We start from the raw sequence: 25789 nt of genomic DNA on the forward strand, positions 1-25789 counted from the left end.
GAGACTACGAATCCCATAACCGCCAGGGCGGGCCTGGAGGTCAAGCGCTGGCGCGCTGCCAAAGACAGCATCGATATGATGGGCTATGAGAATGTAAATCAGTGCGGTCCCGCAGTCTGTTGCCAATTCACTGATACTCCCAAGTAATGAGTGCCTCGGTCATAAAAGCAGAGTTACGTTCAATCCGATTCAGGCATGCTTTTATTGGCACGGGTTTATTAGAATATACTGGCAAAGCTTTACACAAATGAATATGTTACAGTGGCTTCCCGTTCAGTGCTCTGCTTCCACCCGAGTAGAGGAAGGGAGAGGGAGGGAGGGAGGGAGAGCAAGAGAGAGAGAGAGAAAGAGAGAGAGCTATGAAAGAGAGAGAGGGTTCACGCTCAGCTAATGTAACATCTCGGCCCTTGCGCTTGTTGACTCATTCAAAATGGCCGCCTGGGCCCAGGAGGCCGGGAGGTCACGTTCACCAGCGGTTGCGTTCGCACTTGTGGAGGGGGGGACCCCCACAAACCATGACTTTGTGGTCTCCTTCGCCCGTTCAGGGGACCCCCCCCCCACAAATCACCGATTGCGGTCACGTTCACACTTTTCGGGGGACCCCCCCCCCCTACGAACCATGGATTTGCAGACACATTCGCGCTTTTCAGTTGGACCTCCACGGATCGCGGCGTTGCGGTCGCCGTGGCCCGTTCGGGGGAGGTCGCCCTGCGGTCGCCGGGCGGTCGCCTCACCTGGCCACGTGGTTGATGACGGGGGAGAAGTTGGTGGGGCCGTACAGGTGGACACTCTTCAGGCTCTGGTAGTACGCCTCCATCACCCCGTCGATCCCCGCACAGTACGGGTTCTGGGGGTTCCCGTTCTGCCAGGAGAGAGGGAGAGAGAGAGAGAGGGAGAGAGAGAGAGAGAGATACGTATATAATATCTGTTCAGGTGTACACATGTGTAAGGGTAACATTTCTTAATCGATTCTTAATTGACAATGTGTGTTAACATGAAGACGATCATGTGGTTAAAAATAACCTTTTATTTTTAATCCTTATTACCATTAGACCACTTTCTGAATGAAGCGCTTACTAGGAGTCTTTCTCTGTCTCTCTCCCAGCAGACAGACAGCCTTATTGTCTCTGCGTCTCCTGGAAGGGGGTAGCTAGCACATTCCGGTCTTACAGCAAGGTCAACAAGGGGTATTCAGAAGACAAAATACTGGTAAATGTTAGCGGCCAGCTTCATGTCTTTTTGTTTTGGTGAAGCCCCCCCTTCTGGAGAAGTGTGTATAAGAGTCTTACTGTGTCTGATTCAAATCAGAAAGCCGGTAAACTTTCTCACTTTCTGTCATTTCTTTGCAAATAAATATAAATAAAGTATAGCGATCGTAGTTTTTACTGGGATCTGTTTCATCAGACGATGCTCACCTATGAAATGTTATTTTTCCCCAACAACATGGTTATTACATTACAGTTATTTTGCTGAAGCAATGTACAGTTGATAAGACTATGCAGGAGGCAATTCTCCCCTGGAGCAATGTGGGGTTAAGGGCCTTGCTCAAGGGCCCAACAGCTGCACTGATCTTACTGTGGCTACACCGGGGCTTGAACCACCAACCTTCCAGGTCCCAGTCAAGCACCTTAGCCACCTAAGCCTATAGATTTATTTCTTTTTTTTTTTACCAACTACATACTACTACATACTTTCAATATGTCATTCATCATTGTTACTTATTGCTTTGTATTCATATTTGAAAAATGTAATTTATACATATCTAGAGAAATGTTATTTATCAAATTAATTATATGGACTTTCAATCAATAATTCATGACTTATTTCTTGTTTTTGTTATGTTTTTACATGTTTGCGTTGCTTTGGCAACACTATTTTGTTTGTCATGCCAATAAAGCCCCAACTGAATTGAGAGGGAGAGAGCAGGAGAGAGAGAGAGAGAGAGAGAGAGAGAGCAGGAGAGAGAGAGACAGAGAGAGAGAGAGAGCAGGAGAGAGAGAGACAGAGAGAGAGTGTGTGTGTGTGTGTGTGTGTGTGTGTGTGTGTGTGTGTGTGTGTCACAGGACTTCATTAGCACACACTGGAGAGACAGGCGTAAAAGGGCCCTCGGGCTTCACACTGAGCTCTGCTCCCAGGCCGGCCAGCCTTCCGGGACTTTCCGTGAAGCGAGCGTTGCCGAGAGACCGGCCTGCTGAGAGAAGTGAGGGTTGCTCTGTGATGGATGGTCTCTCTCTCTCTCTCTCTCTCTCTCTCTCTCTCTCTGTCTCTGTCTCTGTCTGTCTGTCTGTCTCTCTCTCTCTCTCTCTCTCTCTCTCTCTCTCTCTCTCTCTCTCTCTGTCTGTCTCTCTCTGTACCAGGAGTCCGTGTGGTCTCACCTGGCCCGGGCTCAGGACTACAGAGCTTGAGAGCCGGTCCTAGTGGTCGTAGCGCTAACGAGACCTTGTGCACGCTAGGTGGTGGTGGTCAAAGTGTCCCTCAGCATCCAACACCTAACCCCCAGACGCTCCAGACGAGCGGGTCGGTGCCTCGCCTGGCAGCCAATCGCCCTCGGTGCGTGAGCGCGTGCACTTCGGATAAAGGCGCCGTTAGCGGGCGACGTTAGCGGGCGCCGTTAGCGGGCGCCGTTAGCGGGCGACGTTAGCGGGCGGCGTTAGCGGGCGGCGTTAGCGGGCGGCGTTAGCGGGCGCCGTTAGCGGGCGCCGTTAGCGGGCACTCACCAGGGCGAACTCGTGCGAGACGCGGCCGTCCGGGGGCAGCTTGGCGCCGAAGCCCAGCGAGGGGAACATCTTGTCCGTGTCGTAGTCCTGGATGATCTCGCCCACGGCCTTCAGCGCCATGGCGTAGGCGTTCAGCTGGTACGGGCTCATGTAGTGCAGCGACGTGGGCTGGGCTGGGTGACCTGCGGGGAGGCGGAACCGCTCAGAACCGCTCAGAACCGCTCGCTCGACCGCACGTTCCCCAGCGCGGTCAGAAGACCCGCCTCTCCGCACCGTTCCTCGGCGGGAGTACCCCGACCTGTTCTCACCGTCTCGATCTTTTAGCCCCTCTCTTGTACTTTGTGGTTTCATCGCAGTCGTATTCGTACTCACGTTGCGTTCACATTTTTCAGGGTGCTGTAGTCACCGACCTAATTACTCAGAGACTTGGCCTATTTACCGTGTGTACTGGAGTCGATGTTCACGGCTGTGCAAATGATTCTCTGTGAATCATGCCTCATCTGCTCTGCAGTTTGTTTTAATGACCTTGGTATGTACTTTGGATACAAACCAAGCGTCTGATGAATAAAATGGAATGTGATGTAAGGAATGCTTTCCAATGCTGTACACCAAACACTGTACACATCTTTGAACACAAAAGCGATAGAAATCGATGGTGCGCTGTTGTACTCTGCAATGCTAACATCTATAAGAGTATTTTGTCATGATAACGTTTATAATAGACTGCATAGTGTTGTATTGTGTAATGCTAAGACATAGGGGACTGTGCACTGTTTTTTATTTTATGCTAAAATGTAGCATTCTTAAATGCTAAAAGGTGCCAACAGCAAAGAAAGCCGCAGACACATTTCTGAAAACACAGGAAGGGATGAATTTCAAGATAATTGCACGATTTCTGTACAATGATAAACGGCTTTTAGCTATTTTTTCTGCCTACAGTTTTCAAAGGACAGACTTCAAAGGATCCACCCACAAACTTACAAAAACAATCGCAGAAAAACCATTACCTAAACCACAGAGACACCATCAGAAATATGTTTAAAAAGCAAATAAATGTTTCCTTTATGATTTCCTGGTGGGCAAAAGTATTGACTCAGTTGCTTTGGCTCAGTGCTAGCATACAGAATGTTACAGAAAAATAATACTGTGAGCAGATTAGCATTTACCTGATCATTACTAAAATAATTGTTATCACTTGATTTGCAGGCCCAGTTCTGCACAGATGATAAACGATAGCAATATGATGCCAGATCTGCCAACTGCAGGGATATGAACTCTATAATAATCCTCATTATGTATTTATTAAAAAAAATATATAAACAAAAGCACTCACCATTGGAGGCGGTGAAGTCAATGGCAACGGTGAAGTTTATCTGTGTTCTGAAAAACAAAAGAAGGAAAATAATTGTACTACACTATTACACACACACACACACACACACACACACACACACACGCACACGCACGCGCACGCGCACGCACGCACACACACACACTCACACACACACTCACACACACACACACACACACACACACACACGCGCACACACATACACACACACACATACATACACACACACACACACACACACTTCTCTTGTGCTACCCTCTGGGCAGTAACGCCACTATGTGGAATGATGAGGAACAACCCAATTAAACCCAAGCCCACATTTCTCCCCTTCGCCTCACTGTTCATTTTTCACTCCTCTTTTTGCGTTGGCCTGTTACTGGCCTTCCCCTCGTGCACCCGTCTCCCGCAAATATCGGGGATATAAGATTCGCACCGCGGCTGGAAATGTCCGCTCTGCATGACTTGGTGGCCATATTGGATTTTTCCAAATAAGCCCACAATGACACAGGGCATATCTGTGCGTGCTGAAACATTGCCGCTGTTCTTGCAGTGGATATACTAATAAGAAGAAGCAAACACAAGCAAGCGAAGGAAGCAACAAACACACACACACACATCAAATTATATTCTCAGACATAAGTTTCTAGAAATTTCTCTCAGCCCCCCTTGCCTTTCTCCCTGAAGAGCTTGTACAAAACAATATAGGGAAGTACAGAGGAGGAAAACAAGAGGGAGAGAGAGAGAGAGTGAGAGAGAGAGAGAAAGAAAGGAGGGAATCATTTAATTTTACATCCTTCCCGTCAGTGAGTGAGCAGGAAATAGTTTCCACGCAAAGGCTCCGTTGGCAACAGTCCAAATTCACACGCTGCAGGGACGTAATTCAATCACCCCCACCCGACACCCAAACATCCCACATCCCATTCCGGGAATTCCGTGTTAAATAAGCTCCGCGCAGACTGGCCACTGACTTTCCCCAAAAAAGAAAAAAACAACCCAACTCTTTCATAGAGGTGTAGGATTTTTATATCCCAGAATGCTTTTATTATTCACCACGACAACGGTCTCGCCCAGAGACCGGTATCTTCTCAGAGTCGGCGGCGCCCGTCAGTCACGGCCGTGAAAGGGTCCGTCAGGCGGCTTTTTAGGCTGACAGCTGTCCGTCAGTCAGAGCGGCCATTTTGAAATATTCAAATCTATTGAAGCGGGCACACTCGAGGGCTGGCAAAGAGGCTCCGGTATCTCCATCTTGAGAGCCGTCAACATCGCAGAAACTGCCCAACCCTTGGGACCCGATCGCCAAAACTCACGCCCTCTTGGACACACGTGTGTGACCGAAACGCACAAAGCTTAGATTCCCCCAAGACGTTTTCACAGCCTCGCTGTTCCTTGCTCACCCGAACAGAAGGGGCTTCATTAACCAGATTGATGAATTGGCACAAATCGTTTGACAGGGCAAAGCTTCAGAAGTTTCAGCGATGTGAAACCACCTCTCTAAAACAGACCGAAATTCACTTTACTTTACCCCGTCACTTTTACGTTCCAAACTAGTTTCCCCTAAAGAGGCACAGTTACGGATTGGGCTTTTCTAGTTTGGTTTTTTTGGTTTATTTTCTCGCGTGGAGAGAGCAGAGAGTGGGCTTGTGCTCGGTCACGCCTGAACGGACCGATGTGGGGCCCCTGGGGTACGCCAGCCAGGCAGAGCGCGCTGCGGATCACGAACGGTTCGGTTCGCCCGTCACCGCCAGGTAATTACTACCTGCGGGATCCAAACTCTCCCGATATAGACCCCGACTCCTCTTCAGTCCAGCCCCCTGGCCCTCTCTCGGAGACGGAAAGGGAGGAAGGCAGGCACGAGCAATCAAATCACGATTCGGCTCTCTGATCCCTGCCTGCCTGCGGCTCAGTTTATTCAGCAACGGCACCTAGCCTGTTATGACTCACCTCGCAGTCAAGTTTCGTTATAAGCACTTATGAAGGCTTTATGAAGCTTTCATGACGGTTTCTGAGGCGCTACAAGGCATAATACCGCAGCACACCAATTCAGAGAACGCACGTGTCTAACACTTACCCCCCTTTCAAGTAGTCCAGGAACGTGACCTCAGTCTCAACCAGGAAGGACAGCAACGTCACCTGTTGACAAAACAAACCGTTAGGGGATGGGCCTGCCTTCAAATCCGGCCAATGGAAAATTGGCAGTTTGCCATCAAAAGGAGTCTGCTTCACAACACAATCATTTCTCTCATCGTGTTAAAGAACAAATGTAAACAACGGCAAATGACTGTTTACGTTATGGTGGTTGAGGGATGACATCTGGGGAAGGCTATTTAAAAGTAACTTGAATAATAAAAATGAAAAAGTCATTGCAATGGCTGTGAGTGTACAGGTATTCCTGTCGGGTTCTCTCTGCAATTCCACATTCGCAAATGACGAAAGTGTTTTTTAACATTATTGGTCTATCAAGCGTTTGAGGAAACCAAACGGACTGTAATAAGGTTTGCACCTTGCATCGCCGAAACAAGAAAATATGCACCCCTAGTTAAAATGGTAATGGTCTGCATTTATTGATGCTTCTCCATTCACCCATTCATACACTCACTCACACACCGACGGCGATTGGCTGCCACGCAAGGCGCCGACCAGCTCGTCAGGAGCAATTGGGGGTTAGGTGTCTTGCTCAGGGACACTTTGACACACCCAGGGCGGGGGATCGAACCGGGGACCCTCCGACTGCCAGACGACTGCTCTTACTGCCTGAGCCAATGTCACCCCAGCCTAATTAATCCAGCCAGTTGATGCCAGGCAGGGAGGTTATTTGAAATATGCAAAGCGGAGTAACATGCATGCAATTAAAGGTGATGGCAGATGCACATGACCAGTGAGGAGTACTAGGCTGTACTTTATGGTCACTTACAGCGGTTGCTAAGTGATGATAACGTTATAAAGTATATTCCATCAGACTATATAAAGAATAATTAAAAAAATATCTCTACTGAACAATTGCAGTGCACTTAACTACGCAAATCATCGTTCTTATTCTTTATTGACAGACACACACACTTATGTATGAGTTCAGAAGCAAAAATAATATTCCCTGGCTGAACACCATGACTCGCTCGCAAAACAAACCCTTTTCGCAGGTACAGTATTCAGTATTCAGTACACAGCTCTTGTGCCAAAAACTAGAAAAACATTATCATCATTAATATTGTACGTCAGAGCGCTAAAAGTGAACAGGAGAGCTACACCATCCACATGAAAACCTTGAGCTTCTTAGGAAAAGAACACAATAACAATAAACAAGAAACAAGAAACAAGAAACAAAATCAGGGATGATCTGCCTGGCAGGTACTTTAAGCTCTATTCAGAGAGAAACACGTCTCATTCAATTCACAGGGATTTCAAATTTATTTGTTTGCCTTATATTAGAGAAATGATACATTTCTTTACCATCTTATCTCCCGAAACAACAATAGATATAATGTTTATCCTTGGCAGAAATTTTGCAGTTCCATACCATTCAGTTGTTTTATTTACTTCCACACTTCAGGAGTTACGCGTGTGCCAAATCTGTTTCTGTCGTCTAAACTAACCAGCAGCGATTGTCCAATCATTCAGAGAGCATTCGGTTATGGATAGTCAAATAAACGCATCACAGAGTCGTCATCAGACATTAATCATCAATAAACAAAAATTGCCCATGTCCAAAACAGCCTCCTAACCATTGTAAATGGTAAAAGGTTGCCATTTATATAGCGCTTTTATCCAAAGCGCTGTGCTATTGATGCTTCTCATTCACCCATTCATACACACACACCAACGGCGACTGGCTGCTATGCAAGGCACCGACCAGCTCGTCAGGAGCAGCTGGGGGTTAGGTGTCTTGCTCAGGGACACTTTGACACACCCAGGGCGGGATCGAACCTGCAACCCTCCGACTGCTCTTACCACAGCTAATGTGTCCTCAAAATATTGTGTACTCAAGCTTATATACAAAATAATAGGCAAGTAAATTGTTTTAGACACCACGATTCTTCTCACACATCTGCCACACAGTGCCACTTGACTCGTGACTCCAAACCAAGGCTCTACCGCCCCCTTGGTGTCGGAGGACTGAAAAAGCATGTGTTTATTTCAACGAGATCAGGAGTGTCAAACTCCAATCCCTACTAGTCCCTCCAGCACGAGAGATACACACACCTTATTCTCAAGGCCTTAATTGGCTGCTGATTGAAAGGAAACCACAAATACCAGCAGACACTGCGGCCCTGCATGTCTGGTTACACGAAGGGAATCTCCCGGCTGTCCCTGGGAAAATAAAGATGATGGGCCTACTCACCGTTCCAGAATTTAGGTATTTTTTCTTCTTTGCCTTCTTCTTGGGATTTATCACCTGTGGAAAAGCATGGATAGTTTAATACCGCTTTGTCATTTGTGTTTTTCACATATGACACAAACAAACAAACAAGCAGCTCTTCAATAGACTGGGATGGGACAAGTCCTTCCCTGCAGCTCAGCTAGCATGCAGAAATTAAACATTTTCCCCCCATCTTGAAACAGGCTTGGTGCAAAGCCTGCTCACTAACCCCCTTTCTATTCTGCCCACTAACCCCCTTTCTATTCTTCCCACTAACCCCCTTTCTATTCTGCCCACTAACCCCCTTTCTATTCTGCCCACTAACCCCCTTTCTATTCTGCCCACTAACCCCCTTTCTATTCTGAAAAAAAATGGGTATTGTCACTTTAAGAAACAAGATTAAATTAACAGGGCCAGATAATGATAAGCTTTTATCATTCAGAAGACTTCAGCTCCAGGAATACGAGCCGCAAAGAATGAATAAATAAATAAATAAATAAATAAATAAATGTTAATCTTCCCTTTTTGGATTAAAGCCAAGGAGACATTAGGCCAACTAGGAAGGCAGTTCAGGGGTAAATTGACACTTTTGGAGGGGGTGGGGAGGGGGGGCAGACACAGAAGGATGGCAACAGATGGCCCATAGTGCCCTGCTTCCACCACAGGGGGTATTCAGATTCAGAGGTGACCTTCCACTGGACAGCAGGAAAAGGAACACCTGCCTTCAGAAAGTAAAGCTACAGTTACAGCCGAGTGCCAGACCGTGAATACTCACCCATCTACACAGGCTGCACAGAATGGGCGCGCACATGCACAAACTTGTAATGATCTAGTAAACTAACTATAATCAACTACCTAGCGCACACACATGCATGCTCATGCAGTCGCGCACGCATGCAAGCCTGCAAGCGTGCGCAGACGTTCGCAGTAAGCGCTCGCAGACAAGCATGGGCACACAGACGCGAAACGGGCTCACAGACACGAAACGGGCACACAGACACACACGGGCACACAGACACACACAGGCATGCGCGTAAAACAGACAAAAACATGCGCATACATACCCGGCACGGACACGAATGAGCACAAACTCCGAAAGACGCAAAAAAACAAACGCACGTGCGCGGTGTGTTCAGAGCCGGTCGCCTCCCTCCTTTCACAAACTAAGCGGTTGAAAGCGGAGGGTGCTGCGGGCGCTAAGGGAACGCGCGCGGTCGCCTGTCTGGGCCCGCGTGCCGACATGCGATTTTAACAGTGACGTCCCTCGCTACGCTAACTGCTCGACTGCGCCTCTGCCCGCGCGGTCTCCTCCAAAATCGCACCTGTGTGAATGCGTACGCTTGCACTGTATGTAGACGGTATGAGGGTGAGTGTGTGTATGTAGATGGTGTGTGTGATTGTGTGTGGGTCTGTGTTTGTCTGGTTGGTGTGTGTGTGGGTCTGTGTGTGTATAGATGGTGTGTGCGTGTGTGGGTCTGTGTGTGTATAGATGGTGTGTGTGGGTGTGTGTGTGTGTGTGTGTGTACGTAGATGGCATGTGTGCGTATATAGATGGTATGTGAGTGGGTATATACATAGATGGCATGCGTTTGAGTGTGTGAATGTAGACTCATAGTCGCGTGCGTGCGGGTGTCTGTGCACGATTTCCTGCTCCTCCCCTCTCACCTCGTACACGTTGAATTGCGACTGTCCGCGGGACAGCTCTCGGTAGCTGGTGGAGAACTCTCCGATGAAGTCATGGCTGAGAACAGACACGTGAATAACACACCTTCCTTTACCAAGCGTCAGAAACACAGCACTCTCAGGCGCACAGTGTCGGGTCTGATTCATGCTTTGTAGAAATGTCGCACGACACTTTGTCCTCAAAGTCGCACAACTGTAGAGTTTAGTTACGGGGCTGCCGATTGGACAGCCAGATTGAACGCTGAAAAACATCGTCAGGGATTGGCTACGGCTCCGGGGACTGCCGGATTTTTTCACATTTTTCAACCAGTTTGGTAGCCAATTGTACCCTATCAAATCCAATTAGTGTTAGCTGGGGGATACACCACTTACGACCCCGTACCTTCGACGGCCCAGAGGGAGAACAACACGTCTTCTTCAAGGCGTCTCGTCTCACAGCCCGCGACCGTGATTCCGAGGCGCACCGGGGTGCCTGCACGCGGCGATCCCTACTAGTCCCAGCTGAGTCCCTCCCTCGGAGCAGCGAGCCAATTATGCCGCTCCACGAGAGCCGGCCAAACTCAGCTTTTGGCAGGACCGGGAATCAAACCCCGGTCCTCGGTGTGCAACTGCAACGAACTGATACCTGCATCAAGGTCCGTTACTTTAGCTGTGCGCCACCATGGCTCCCACTGCCGTGTTTTTAAAACAAACTGTCGCAGTTTGGGGTCGTTACCATAGAGACAACAGAACGCTCCCCCACAAAGATTTCACCGAATTACAAAAACAAAACGTTGTGCGACACTTTCATTTCTGTCACACAACACCTGAAGAATGCGTTGTGTGACAAATTATGAATCAGGCTTGGGCCTCCCAGGCTAGAAGGAATATGCATTAGCACATGATCATAAACAAAACAGGAAATCAGACTGCCCTGGTCAACAATGCATTAAGGTGGACCTCTGTTTTTTTGGGCCATTTGGGCCACTGTAGTTTGTATGCATTTATCTAAATGGCCTCCTCACAAATTCTAGTCGTCTCATATCAGAACTGAAAATGCTTCATTCGGGAATCAGGGACAATTCAATTATTACTTTTATGATGTCATTATTCAGAGACCCCAATTAACTCGGGAGTAGAACTGTGTTCTGCATGATTTGAAGGATGATCAAGCTCGACTGATTTGGCCACAATCGGATCTGAGCACAGGGGCCCCGCAGCACGAAGCGGGGTTGCTAAGCTAGCCGGGTAACAGCTCTGAGTAAAACCCGGAGCAGCGCCTTTTAAATTCACTCCGTGTTCCAGATTTTGTTCAATGGTTCCGGGCTTTACTTGATGCACTCATCCAGCTAGCTCAGTAATCCCGCTTTGCGATACACGCTCCAGCTATGTTAAGATGAATTCTTCCCTTTAGGTGCCTAGGATCGGTTCATTGTTACTGGTACTGTGCCAATTGGTTGTTAGTACTAGTATGTCCTGTTCAAGCATTCTGATTGGCTGAAGTATTTTTTTCTTTTTTAAGACAGGAAGTGTCAGGGTGCTCAGGCTTTCTCAATTCTATCACAGGATTTTGGGAAGGCGAGGGAGCAAATTCCAATTTTAGTGCAGCGGTCGGCGAATACCAGACATGGGGTCAAATATGTCATTGTTTTGGACGAAAATTCTTTCCTGTGTTCAACTGAACCAGCCAAGAGGACCGGAAGGCGGGGTCTGCACTTTTCGAGAGTATTTCATTGGTTCCGATACACCAGACAAGCTCAGTAAAGCGCAGAAAAACATTTGAATCCAAAACAATTACACACTAGCCTCAGGTCTGCTGAGTGCACACGAATCCAATGGTCCATGGTGGACAAGGTCCAAATCGCCGTCTCTTTTCGGTGTGACGATCTCCTCCATATTCTTCATTCTTTTGGCTCATTTTGAAGCGCCTTCTCTTGCTCGGAGGTTCAGCCTTTCCACCAATTTGTAACTGTGTCCACCTGGCCTACTGACCAAACCGCTGGGGCCTACTGCCGCTCAAAATATGAGCAGGGCTCTCGCTTCTGACCAGACCTGGGGTGTCAATTCGTATTTGTTTTGGATCGAAATACCCTTTTTCTATTGATCTTGCCCGGCGCATTCGAGCCCGGGAGCTGTAGCAGGCGGGCGACTCCTTACTGAGACAATCGAATTTCGTTTTCGATACGCCAGGCAACCGAGTCAGACGCGGAAGGGTATTCGAATCCAAAACGAACGCGATTCGAAGCCGGGTCCGCTTTCCCGAAAAGCCCTCACCTTTCCAATTCCCGTGCGAACTCTTCACGGCTCGGTTCTTACCGCGGTCATACGCTCAGATAAGAAGACGGCTCCTTACCTTACAGTTACGCCGTCGCTGGACCTGTAGCAAGTCAAATTAATAAGCGGTCGATAAGAACGTTCCGGATCCGACACCTTCCAATCTGACAGGTCCAGGACGGGACGCTACCCCCCCCCCCCCCCCAAAAAAAAATCCCTCCCTGTACATTTTTACACTTGCAGCTTACAACAAATCACAACTAAAACTGTGCCCCCCCCCCCAAATCTCAGGCACTTACATTTCAACCAATCAGAAAATGCAAATGAAGTAGGCCAGAAGCAGATTAGCTAGCAACGTATGACCAGCGCAATGCAAAAACGGGGTTTATCGGCTTTTTCAGGCAACTGCCGGAGCCGGATGTACATCAAACGGTCGTGTAAATCAAAGCTGACACAGCGGTGCGTAACGATTGGGCTTTTTACTGGATTTTTGAAGTTGCCCGTCAAAACGGAAACTCGTTACGAATGCCTTAGTTACAGGTGTGAGCCCAGTGTCCACGTTCTGTCAGCTTAGATTATTTAGTGCCCCTTAAGCAGAAAGAAAATGAAAAGCAAACTTCACTTTTTGGATGACAAAGGATTCCCTTCGCCTCTGACTGTAAGTCATTCACCTTTTGTTTTTTTCCCCTGCTGTTAGGTTTTCCCCTTTAGCAGCCCCTAACGCTAACGTTACCATTACCGTGGTAACTCAAACAGGAAGGAGGAGGGAGGGTGTGAGAAGTGCTAGAACATGGCTCATCATGCTAGAAAATGGCTGCTCAACCCTGTTCCTGGACATCTACTGTCCTCTAGGTTATCTTTTAACCCTAATTTGGCACACCCGATTCAGCGAATTAGCAGCTCAAAAATCTCCATCGAACTGCTGAATGAGGTGCACTTTGTTAGGGTTGGAGTGAAAACCTTCAGGACGGTAGATCTCCAGGAACAGGGTTGGGCAGCCCTGCTCTAGCTGTTGAATGAGGTGTGCTTTGTTAGGGTTGGAGCGAAGACCCACAGAACGGTAGATCTCCAGGAACAGTAGGGTAGGGCAGCCCTGCGCTAGATGTCAGTCCTGTCTGTCACACTGCAGTTGGTGAGAGGAGAAGAGCGCCCCCTACCTGCCATTTCTCTCCCAGTCGTAAACCTCCACCTTGATAGCTCTGTAGGGGAAGAAGAAAAACATCATTTCAACGTGATATTCTGTCCCCGACCAGACATATTTTTCCAAGATCACTGCTCAGATTGTTTCTCTCCAAAGGAAGAGGAATACGCAAGAATACAGTGCAGTCTATTAGCAGCCTAGAGCCATTAGAGCAGTGGTTCTTAACCTGGGTTCGATCGAACCCCAGGGGTTCGTTGGGACAGTCTCAGGGGTTTGGCAGGGGTCATAAAATATATACCTATGTTTTGACGAAATCATATTTTATTTTTCCAATTACGAAGGGTTCGGTGAATGCACTAATGAAGCTTGCAGGGTTCAGTACCTCCAATAAGGTTAAGAACTGCATTAGAACCTTATGGTACCCAGCAGGTTACACGATAAAGTGCTATGCTATTCACACACATAGTGGCCACTTTATTCAGTACACCTGCTTGCTAACGCAAATAGCCTGCTCCTCTTGCCAGCGAATCAAGCGGCTACTCAATATATCCAGTATAAAGCATGGAGGCATGGCAAAGAGTTTCAGCTGTTGTTTGACCAAACATGAGAATGGTGATCTAAGCTATCTAAGTAACTTTGGTTGGCCATGGTGATTGTTGGTGGCAGACATCGTGGTCCAGCATGATACCGGCACCTTCTTGAGTCCATGCAATGAATTCAGGCTAAAATACAGGTCCTACTCGGTACAAGAGAGGTGTACCTAATAAGGTGACCACTGTGTGTGTGTGTGTGTGTGTGTGTGCATAGTTAAATGCAACAGTACTGGGACAGTGACAACATTTTTGTTATTGGCTCAGGAGGTAAGAGCAGTCGTCTGGCAGTCGGTGGGTTGCCGGTTCGATCCCACCCTGGGTGTGTCGAAGTGTCCCTGAGCAAGACATCTAACCCCCAAATGCTCCTAACGAGCTGGTCGGCGCCTTGCATGGCAGCCAATCGCCTTTGTTGTGCGAGTGCGTGTATGAATGGGTGAATGAGAAGCATCGATTGTACAGCGCTTTGGATAAAGGCACGACATAAATGCCAACCATTTACCATAAACCAGCACATTGGATGCAAAACAAAACAATGTAGACAAACTCAAAGTGCAGACTGTCAGCTCTAATGTGAAGCTATTTGCCTCCGTATCGGCCGATCCCTGTAGGACCTCTGTGTGGCCTTTACAGGGCCAGCAAAGAGTGGCTCTGACAGGAGAGCGGCCATCTTAGTGAAGCAGCCACTGAGACTAAACTACGGGGTGGAGGAGCCCTTTCCTGTGAGGAAACAACCGTAGTGAACAGCTACACTGTCTGTGGCCCCTGGGGTGGGGGGAAATGGTCCCCAACACCATCTCACACGGGGGGACACTCTGCATTTCGAACAGAGATACAGCACGCTCTGGGTCGTGGCCGCCATTTTGTGCCGATCAACATGCCCTGCCTGATGAGAGGAGAAGCCGTCGATACAACATTACATTACATTACATTACATAACATTACATTACATTACATTACATTAACGGCATTTGGCAGACGCTCTTATCCAGAGCGACGTACAGTTGATTAGACTAAGCAGGAGACAATCCTCCCCTGGAGCAATGCAGGGTTAAGGGCCTTGCTCAAGGGCCCAACCGCTGTGCGGATCTTATTGTGGCTACACTGGGATTAGAACCCCCGACCTTGCGTGTCCCAGTCCTTTACCTTAACCACTACGCTAGAGGCTGCCCTAACGAAACGAGGCCAAAACGGCGGCCCGCGCCGCGACGTGACGTCATTAGCGGATTCCCAGCATTCTCCCCTCTGCGAACGTTCGAGCTCAAAAGGGGAGGCGCAAGTCCTGTCTGCTGCGATCCGCCCCTCCCGAGAGGTCGGCCACCACAACCTTATCTCTCTCCCCGGGGCACAACCCCACCCCTCTCTCTCTCTCTTTATCGCAGGGAAGGCTCTCGACTCAGCTCAGACCGCGTCTCAGGAGCAGTCAATACTCTCAATACTGCGGCTCTGTCTCTTCTCTCCTCCGTGTGTTCTCAGGTCCCCGGAGCTGAGGCCTGGGCCGGGGTAGGATTCAGCGCCGGTAAACACACCCACGCCTCTCCCGGTCGTTTTCGGCCGGGCCGGCGGCCCTGCCCTGCCAGTCAGCCCCGGTCCAGACAGTCACTGACACCGCCGAACTCCCCACCGCCCCCCCCGATCTGGCTTCTGTACACAACGGCTGTCAACACCGCAGCAGTCCGTCTCTCCCAGCCTTTGGCGATATTGTTAATCTGTTCGCCGACAGAAATAACACTGTCAGCCCCGACGAGGTGGAGTTGTGGTCCAAAATTGCAGAAAAGTCACAGTTAAAAAGCAGGGAAAGTCAAGAAACGCACAGAAGAGGACAAAACACGGAATCCACGACACCTTCTACTTCCAGTCACGGTATTTCTTTCGCGGAATCAATAACGCCGCCGATAATCGGCGCGTCGGTTACGCGTTTCTGCGAATCCCGAAAGGTTTCGCACACGCTAAAGGCCTCAGTAAATCAGGCCCGAAATGTTTTACGCGACAAACTCAGAGAGGAAATAAAGACCTGAAGCCAATAAAGGCGACGAACGCTGAATGAAACGGCGAAACGGGTCAAACGGCTCCGGCGTGGAAATCAGGTTTTTCCTTTATCTTTTTCTAAAAAAGGGGGTTTGTAACGGCGAGTCGGAAGCACCGAAAACCCCCGTAAAACCTCAGCCCAGCACAGAGCGCGCCGTGGAGAATCTCCCTCTTCTTCTGAGATTTGTGGTCGGGACGGCACGGCCTTTCATGGAGGCTCCCGGGAGGGAGGGAGGGTCGGGGCGAGCGCTTTTAAGAGATTAAATTAAATCGGTTTAATCTCAGGCCCACGCTTAAGTGCAGTTATTAGATCAATCCCGAGGGAGGCTGGGAGCCGGGGTCGGAGAAGCCGGGAGGGGGGGGGGGGGCGGTACGGGGTGCCGTTCGTTTCGGGGGGGGGAAGCCAAGCGGCCCGATTTGTATTCCGCTCCCCGACGCGGTGCCTCACGGGCGCTACGCGCGCCACGGCAACCAGACAGCCGGGCGGAGAGCGCGCCGGCGGAAACAAAGCGGCCGATCAAAGCCGCCAAAAACCGCGGCGCGTCCGCGGCTGTCTCGCTCCGCCCGGAACCTTCCGCGGCTGTCTGCGCCTCTTCTCCCGGCCGTCAGATCCTCCGACACGCCTGTCGGAGCCTTCAGCTACGCTCCCGCACCTGAGGAGTTCCCCGCCCCCCCCCCCCCCCCCCCCCCCTCTCTCTACCCCCCCCTCTCTTCCTCCTGCTCCTCAACACTGCAGAAGCTCAATCCGGTGGCTTATTTTCCACCTTCCTCCTTTCCGCGAGAAGAGGCGGGGGGGAATGGAGGAAGAAAAAGTGAATATCCGCGCTCCTCCGGAAGTCAGCTCGAACCCGTGCCAGTTACAGACGCAGCAGACGTGTGCCGCGGTGAGGAGGGTACACAGGTCGACCGTTTATACGTCAAGAACGACCGAAAAATACTAAGGCAAAGGAAGCGCTTCTGTTTTCTTCCTCGAGAAACCTTCGGGAGCCTCCCCGCTCCTGCCCTTCTTGAAGGGGCATTCAACAGATTGGAATTCCCTTAACCGGAATCCTCTATGGATTTCCCGGCCAGGTGTGGATAGGGCGAGAATAGGGAAGGGTGAAATAAGCGATTGGGAATGAGCCCTGTCTCCCCCCACATCTACACCCTGTAGGGGAAATTCCCAGGAGAGACGACGTTTTGCAAACAACCTTTCCCGTTTAAAAGAACCCAGTTTGGTGTCTCGGTGGCGCAGCCTGTAGAGCACTGACCACATGCTCATTGCGAGCCGCGACGTCGGCGGTTCGAATCCGACCGTCCGACATTTGTCGCGTGTCTTCCCCTCTCTCTCGCTCCCATTCTTCCTGTCTCTCTATACTATATACTGTCCAATAAAGCTGAAAAAGGCCTAAAAAATATCTTTAAAAAAATAATAAAAGAACCCAGTTCTTTCACAGCAAGGAGAGCTTCAATAATACGAACTTTATTAACCTTATAACAAAGCACGGAGAATGCATCACACCAATGTGAGAATACACTCTAGATTTTAGTCTATTCTTAGACCATTACACATCCTAAGTTATCACATGAATACATTATGGTGAAAGCCAATCATCTTACATCATACAGTGTTTCTGTACTTTTCCATCACGCGTTGTACTCCTGGGCCCACATCTGCTCTTTAAGTCATGAAACATTTGTTTTGTCAATTAACACACTGCTACAGAAACTACAAAGCTTACATTTATCATCCGCGGTTCCTCCTTAGGCTGGTTAAGGAGGAACCAACCTTGGGTCCTCATTCTTTTCTAACATAACAAGCGCCTGACGATGGGAGAGTGTTCTGCCGTATCTCCTGAAGCTGCGGCCGAGCACTCACCCCTCCCCTACATTTTTGCTGGTTATCTGTCACAGGCACAATTTATTCTTTTAAGCAGTTTTCTAACTATATGCATTGTACATATCTGGATACATATATCCTAGGTTACATTGTACTACATTATATTTTTCTCCCACAACCCTCGCCTGCTCTCTCCACAACAGCGAAAGGACTGCATTTATATATCGCTTTTATCCAAAACACTTTACAATCGACGCCTCTCACTCATCCATTCACAGACACCCTCACACACCGACAGCGACCGGCTGCCATGCAAGGTTAGGCGGTTAGGCGTCTGGCTCAAGGACACTTCGACACACCAAACCGGCAGCCCTCCGACTGCCAGACGACCGCTATCCTACGCTCCCCCCCCCCTCCCCTGAAACTGTCCCCTCAGGTCCCACCCCCTCCCCTCTCACCTGTCGTAGTCTCCGTTGCAGAGAACTCGGACCGGGATCTTGAAGGCCTGCCACACGGGATTCAGCGTGTTCTTCACCACCTCCGTCTTGTGGCAGATCGTGAACCTGTCAAGCCAACGGGGGGGGGGGGGGGGGGGGGGGGGGAGAGCCGGGCGCACGTCAAAGGCGAACGGGACCGCGAGCCGCTAATTAGCCATCAAGAGCTACACGATCGCGCAACGGCGACGACCTAATTCTGCTTCGAACAAACTTGAGATGAATCTCAACGCGAGACTTGTTACTGGAGAAAATTATATTATCATGGGGGGAGAGGGGTGTTCGGCAATAACTGAATTTCAGTGGGAGAGTGTTTCTTCCCCGGTGAGTAAACTGTCACCATTTTACATTACATTACATTATGGGAGACGCATTTGGCAGACGCTCTTATCCAGAGTGACGTACAGTTGATTAGACTAAGCAAGAGAGCAATGCAGGGTTAAGGGCCTCGCTCAAGGGCCCGACGGCTGTGCGGATTTTATTGTGCCTACACCGGGATTAGAACCACTGACCTTGCGTCTCCCAGTCCTTTACCTTAACCACTACGCTACAGGCCGCCCTCCGCACATTCGCGGCGCTTCAGAGGAGCGATATGAAGCTTGACGGAGCAATAAACGGTCTTATCGTCCCGCGCTCTCCGCCTGAGCCTCGGATCTGAGCCGGTACGGACGAGGGGGTGACGAACCGGCTCCGTGTTCGGGTATGACGCACGACGGCAAATTCCGCCCGCCTTTTCTGAGGCTGTTTGTGTGCACATCTCTCCAGTTTACTGGAAATACTTTAACCTGCATCTGCGGCAGGCACAGGAGGCCAGACGAAAATAGATTGAGTAAAAAAAGGGACGATATGAAATGCGCAAAGATTCCTCTCATGATAAATATTTGACATTCTGTCTACTAATGACAGTCAATGAAGGTAACAGTCTGGCTACTCAACACCTCAAAGACATAAGGCAAAAGACAAAAGACATGGTCCACAAACCTGTTCCTGGAGATCTACCATCCTGTTTGTCTTTATTTCAACCCTAATTTGGCACACCTGACTCCACAGACAAGGTTGGGCAGCCCTGCTCTAGCTGTTGAATGAGGTGTGCTTTGTTAGGGTTGGAGTGAAGACCTACAGGACAGTAGACCTCCAGGAACAGGGTTGGGCAGCCCTGCTCTAGCTGTTGAATGAGGTGTGCTTTGTTAGGGTTGGAGTGAAGACCTACAGGACGGTAGATCTCCAGGAACAGGGTTGGGTAGCCCTGCTCTAGCTGTTGAATGAGGTGTGCTTTGTTAGGGTTGGAATGAAGACCTACAGGACAGTAGACCTCCAGGAGCAGGGTTGGGCAGCCCTGCTCTAGCTGTTGAATGAGGTGTGCTTTGTTAGGGTTGGAATGAAGACCTACAGGATAGTAGATCTCCAGGAGCAGGGTTGGGCAGTCTGAGGAAAGCCGCTGGCATGCAGGTACTCACGTCCCGTCCTCGTTACTCCGGTAGAAGACGAGGAAAGGGTCGGATTTCCCGAAGAAGTCTTTCTTGTCCAGTTTGTTCCCGCAAAACTGCATCAGTACCAGCTCCTGGAAGAAAAAAGGGGGGGGGGTGTAGGAGAGGAGGTCAGTTATCAGGGAGCAGGGAGGCCCCCGCACATCTGAACGACGAGGGAGGTGGGGAGCAAAATGCACCATTGCAGCTAATAACAGTTCTCTGAAATGTAAATGTTCTCTCAAAATGGCTGACGGAGATCACTTCTCAGGGGTGAATGAGCCAATAGGCCCGGGAGGCGGGCCCAGGTGACAGGGTTGTTGTTACAGTGTGCGTAGGATGTGACGGACACTCTTACGTACCCTGCAGTTGTTGATCTCCTCCGCTCTCACGATAATCGTCCCGCACCTTCTCCCCGGAATCCCCCTGCGTGGAGCGGATGAGGAAAGACGGTTATTTACGGTCGTGTGCAAAACTGCGGGACGGGTTGCTCCTCCAGTCACCCGGTCCCTGGGCAACACGGAGGCTCAGAACGGGAAACGGGAAACAGGAAGTAGGGGAACAGGAAAAAGAAGTCGGATAGGAAATGGAACAGGAAGAGGCTCAGAACAGGAAGTGTGAAACAGGAAGTAGGGGAACAGGAAAAAGAAATCGGATAGGAAATGGAACAGGAAGAGGCTCAGAACAGGAAGTGTGAAACAAAACTGACGTTTGAAGGAGCAAGGAGCAAATTTTCTCAATTTCTCAGTCGCTAGGAGCAAGAAAAGGAGCAAGGGAAGGAACAAGGAGGTGAACAATAAGTGATTGAAAAGAGCCCCTTGGCCTAATGCCTCCATTCTAAGAGGACACAGCTCCCAGTACCTGCCCTACACCTCTTTCTCTCCCAGCAGAGTAGTCTCAGCCCACACCCACCTCTATAGACACAGATTCTCCACACTCCCTTCGACCATGAACACCAGTGAGGGTACAACCCTGCTTTCGGACTCCACTCAGTAGAACGCGGTTCGACGCCCGAGGTGACAGCCAGTGTTTAAAGCGCAGGGGCGTGAATCCTCTTCAGCGGCGTGATACGATTTCACGTTTAACGATAATCGCACCGGGGCTGGTGAGGACGACGACAGACGTGTCCTCGCTAAAATACGACACGCACGACCCCCAAAAAAAACACAAGAGAGGCTTTCCCCAAAGCATAATTCTAAATTCTATTTTCACCTTCTCGGTCACGCCGGCGCGTCTCGAGGAGGGGGAGGGGTGCGGTGGGACCCCGCGGGCGTCTGCTTTACCGCTACACGCTGGCGTCCCGCCAGGAATTATGGGAAAACCGCCAAAAACAGAACGAGAGTGCTTTTTCCCAAGGCCGCGGGCGGGGGGGGCGGGGGGTAGTACTTAATCAATTTCACGAACCACTTCCACACACATGCGATTCTGACTCAACTTCCCCCGACTAAGCACCTCGTTCCATTTTCGCATCCAGGAAACCGACGAGCAGCCATTTTCGAGATTACCGGACACGGAAACGGCTTTCACGGGAGAAGACTCGCTTCGAGGACAGACGGAGGCGGCTCATTCCCCGTTTTGGCACGCCGACGTTCACGGCCCGGGAAGACCGCGCCCCGTGCCGGCTTGCCGACGGCCGGTCAGGCCGGGGCTCCTTCCAGTCACGACGCCGGGCGGGGAAAACGCCTCCGCGGGGGGTAAAAACGTTTCCCCTCGAGGGCGGTTCTTAAATAACGGCCCGGTCCGAGCCGGCGGGGGTCGGGCGGAGACGGCGGCCGCGACCGGTCACCCGATGACAGCGGCCGACTCGCCGGAACGTTCCGGATTACAGGGAAACTTCCGCAGCGGGACGTCCAACCGAGCGCAAGTACGCTCTCGGAAACAAAAGTCACGGAGGAGGCGCATTTCCGCTCTTCGAGGATCAAATGTACCCTGACAGTACAGTCATGTTCTCTTTGGGTAGAAATTTGTTTGTTTTCCAAGCACAAAAAACCAATTAATTTTTCATTGCTGGCTAGGGTACAATTTCATGTACCGATAGGGTACCGCCCCTGCAACAAGCATTTGTACCTTTTTAGGCATTGTTAGTATCTTTATTTCTGAGAGTGTACTGGGCAATCCAATCACACAAGTACACGTCTAAGACACCTAATCCCACATCAATTAGACACGTGTCTGTGTGTGTGTGTGTGTGCGTGTATGTGTGTGTGGGATCCAGGATCAGGCAGTGGGTGTGCACATGCATTCATTCAGTGTGGTTCAGTACAGGGTCTCTTTTAGTGTGCCATAACACTCTGTCTGTCTGTCTGTCTGTCTGTCTGTCTGTCTGTCTGTCTGTCTGTCTGTCTGTCTGTCTCTGTCTCTCTGTCTCTCTGTCTCTCTGTCTCCCTCTCTCTCTCTCTCAGAAATAATCTGGCTGCGGCTGAACAATGGCAAATTAGATCAACCGGAGACGTTTTGCTCTTCGGTTTAATTTTTCCGTTAAGCCCCCAAAGCAAACGCAAACGGAAAAGGACAACCGCCCCCCTTTCAGTAACCGTTGCCACCTCGTCCAAATACAACAGGGAAGTGTCGCTTGTTTCAGGGCTCTGATTGGCTGGAGAGCACGGCAGGGCAACAGGTGCCTCCCATCCAGGTCCTAACCGGAACCCTGATTGGCTGGAAGTCCCGAGAATGCCTGTCCGTCACAGTGACAAAGGCCCCTCACATCATAAGACCAGGGTTTCATGCTCTGGCAGTTACAGTAGTATTGTTATTTATCCAAAACCACTTACAGTTGACTAGACTAAGCAGGAGACAATCCTCCCCTGGAGCAATGCGGGGTTAAGGGCCTTGCTCAAGGGCACAACGGCTGTGCGGATCTTATCGTGGCAACACCGGGGCTTGAACCTTCCAGGCTGCAGGTGCAACAGAGCACCCCAACAGTGTACCCCAATCATTAACATCAGTTCAGAATCAGATTCGGGGGGGCGGGGGGGGGGGGGTGATAGCGTAATTGCTATGGCGACGAGCCTGTAATTCACAGCATTAAATAAAAACTAGTTCATGGCTATGACGTTTGAATTAATGTACATATTTTAGATGTTTTATTTTGGTACTTGAACACACGCTGATGTGGAAGTGTCAACGCAAATATCTAAAGGTTCTTTGTTGTGTCTCTGAAAGGCTCAAGTACAGGGATGATCAAATCTGGCCCACGGATCCAAACCCAGCCCCGGAATCCAAATTCAGGGCTGGTTTTGGAGCTATCGATTGGCCAGACAGCCTTCACACCTGACTCCCAGGTAAAGGGTGGAAAACCAGCAGTTGTCGACCCTGGAGGACCGATCACTGCCCTAATTCATACGATGTCAGTGGTTTCCACTGCTCCTGAATGGCTTAATTCAGTCCCTCGTTCTTATTTTCTCCCAAACTTGGAGCGCACGAGTAGTCTGCGGGCCGGCCGCCCAGCTCGATGTTATGTTCCTCCATCGATTTGGGACGCTCCCTCAGAGCGTGTCTCTCCCCCCGGTGTCGGGGGTTTTTGGGCAGAACTGGCACACAGTAACTGGGGTAGCACCGCACCGTGGGACCACAGGCGCGTTCCCAAAACCAGACTGACCCAGAAAGCACCTCCGCCCCCCCTGTCTCCCCCCTCAGTCTCTCTCTCTCTCTGCCACCCCCCCTCTGTCTCTGACTCTATCTCCGCCTCCCTCTCCCCCCTCTGTCTCTCTCTCTCTCTCCCCTCTGTCTCTCTGTCTCTCTCTCTCTCTCTCTGCCACCCCCCCTATGTCTCTCTGTCTCTGACTCTATCTCCGCCCCCCTCTCCCCCCTCTGTCTCTCTCTCTCTCTCTCTCCCCCCTCTGTCTCTCTCTCCCTCTCCCCCCTCTGTCTCTGTCTCTCTCTCTCTCTCTCTCTCTGCCACCCCCCCTATGTCTCTCTGTCTCTCTCTCCCTCCCCCCCCTCTGTCTCTCTCTCCCTCTCCCCCCTCTGTCTCTCTCTCCCTCTCCCCCCTCTGTCTCTGTCTCTCTCTCTCTCTGCCACCCCCCCATGTCTCTCTGTCTCTCTCTCTCCACCTCCCTCTCCCCCTTGTCTCTCTCTCTCTCTCTCTGCCACCCCCTCTCTGTCTCTCTCATCCCTTGTCTCTCTCTGCCACCCCCCATCTGTCTCCCCCACTCACTCTCTCCCCCCTCTGTCTCTCTCTCATCCCTCGTCTCTCTCTCTCTCTCTCCACCACCCCCCCGTCTCTCTCTCTCTCACTCTCTCCATTCTCATGGTCTCTAATCAAGGGGCATTGAATTGCAAAGAGTTGCAGGCACTGTGGGGTAATTAAGCAGGGCCATTTTGGCAATTACCCCATCTAGGCAAGATGGGACGAAAAAATTCAAAGGCAATTAGGCCTAAAAAGGTCTGTGTGACCTCAATTTTATCCACACGGTGAATAACATCACACGCATGCAAACTCACTGCCCTGGCCGTGGTACAAACCAACTCAAAGGATCCCATTCGAAGATCTGAGATCGGCATATTAACAGATCGGAGAGCAGAGTGCCGGGGTTTTCATTTTGTCTGGAGTTTTCAGTTGCACACGGAAGTTTCCGGAAGTCACTTTAAACCCGGCGCTGAATGTTAGCGTTTCCAGGCTGCAGGTGCAACAGAGCACCCCAGCAGTGTACCCCAATCATCAACATCGGTTCAGAATCCCTCTGGATTTTTACAAGTGTACATTGAAGGGGGGGGGGGTGGGGGGGGGAATAGCGTAATTGCTATGGCGACGAGCCTGTAATTCACAGCATTAAATAAAAACTTGTTCATTGCTACGACATTTGAATTAATGTAAATATTTTAGATGCTTTATTTTGGTACTTGATGAACTCACGCTGATGTGGAGGCGTCAACGCAAATATCTAAAGGTTCTTTGTTGTGTCTCGGACAGGCTCAAGTACGGGGACGATCAAATCTGGCCCACAAATCCATTTTCACTTTGTCTGGAGTTTTCAGCTGCAGACGGAAGTTTCCGGAAGTCACTTTAAACCCGGCGCTGAATGTTAGCGTTTCTATCAGAAGGGCTGGATCCGCAGTGGGAATACTTCAGTGGAAGGATCCATTTATCAAAGTGCCATTTTACTGCAGATCAAGCAGGAAACTGCGTGCGCAGTGAAATCGATCGGTAATTGGAGTGGTTTCTCTAATCTTCCAAGATATCAGTGGGGGGTGGGGGCACTCTCTGAAATAAGGGCAGGCTTCAGAGAGACAGAGAGAGAGAGAGCGAAAAAGAAAGACAGAAAGACACACACTCACACACGCATTCACACACTCTCACACTCTCACACACACACACACTCACACAATCACACACACACTCTCACACTCACATACACACACACTCACTCTCACACTCTCATACACACACACTCTCACACTCATACACACACTCACACAATCACACACACACTCACACTCTCTCACACACACACACACACACACACTCACACTCTCTCACTCTCACACACACACTCTCACACTCTCATACAGACACACGCACACGCACTCACACTCTCTCACACACACACACTCTCTCACACACACACACACACACACACACACACACACTCTCTCACTCTCTCACACACACACACTCTCACACTCTCATACAGACACACACACATGCACTCACACTCTCTCACACACACTCACACACACTCACACTCTCTCACACACACACACACACACACACACTCACACTCTCACACACACACACACACACACTCACACTCTCTCACTCTCACACTCTCATACAGACACACACTCACACACACTCACACACACTCACACACACTCACACACACACACACACACAGGCTGCCGTGGGCACACTTCGCGGGCGGGGGATCGAACCGGCGACTCTCCAGACGGT

The 25789-nt window shown here is 50.1% G+C and overlaps 1 protein-coding gene across 2 annotated transcripts in view; it reads right to left on the bottom strand.

The window, feature by feature from the left end:
* Positions 1 to 25789, bottom strand: part of LOC133118909 (copine-8-like) — a 77294-nt gene that overhangs the window by 11035 nt on the left and 40470 nt on the right. Inside the window, exons 7-17 of one of the 2 annotated variants that reach the window (XM_061229198.1) lie at positions 20259 to 20322; positions 19888 to 19991; positions 18395 to 18499; positions 13516 to 13557; positions 12438 to 12461; positions 10088 to 10163; positions 8405 to 8458; positions 6137 to 6198; positions 4051 to 4097; positions 2718 to 2899; positions 735 to 862 (exon numbers count right to left, since the gene is read on the bottom strand). In XM_061229198.1, the coding sequence (XP_061085182.1) occupies positions 735 to 862; positions 2718 to 2899; positions 4051 to 4097; positions 6137 to 6198; positions 8405 to 8458; positions 10088 to 10163; positions 12438 to 12461; positions 13516 to 13557; positions 18395 to 18499; positions 19888 to 19991; positions 20259 to 20322 (888 nt within the window). The remainder of the gene's footprint in view (positions 1 to 734; positions 863 to 2717; positions 2900 to 4050; positions 4098 to 6136; positions 6199 to 8404; positions 8459 to 10087; positions 10164 to 12437; positions 12462 to 13515; positions 13558 to 18394; positions 18500 to 19887; positions 19992 to 20258; positions 20323 to 25789) is intronic. The other variant, XM_061229199.1, reaches the window with a different exon arrangement.

This window comes from Conger conger, chromosome 19 (assembly GCF_963514075.1).
Source record: "Conger conger chromosome 19, fConCon1.1, whole genome shotgun sequence".
NCBI classification, from domain to species: domain Eukaryota; kingdom Metazoa; phylum Chordata; class Actinopteri; order Anguilliformes; family Congridae; genus Conger; species Conger conger.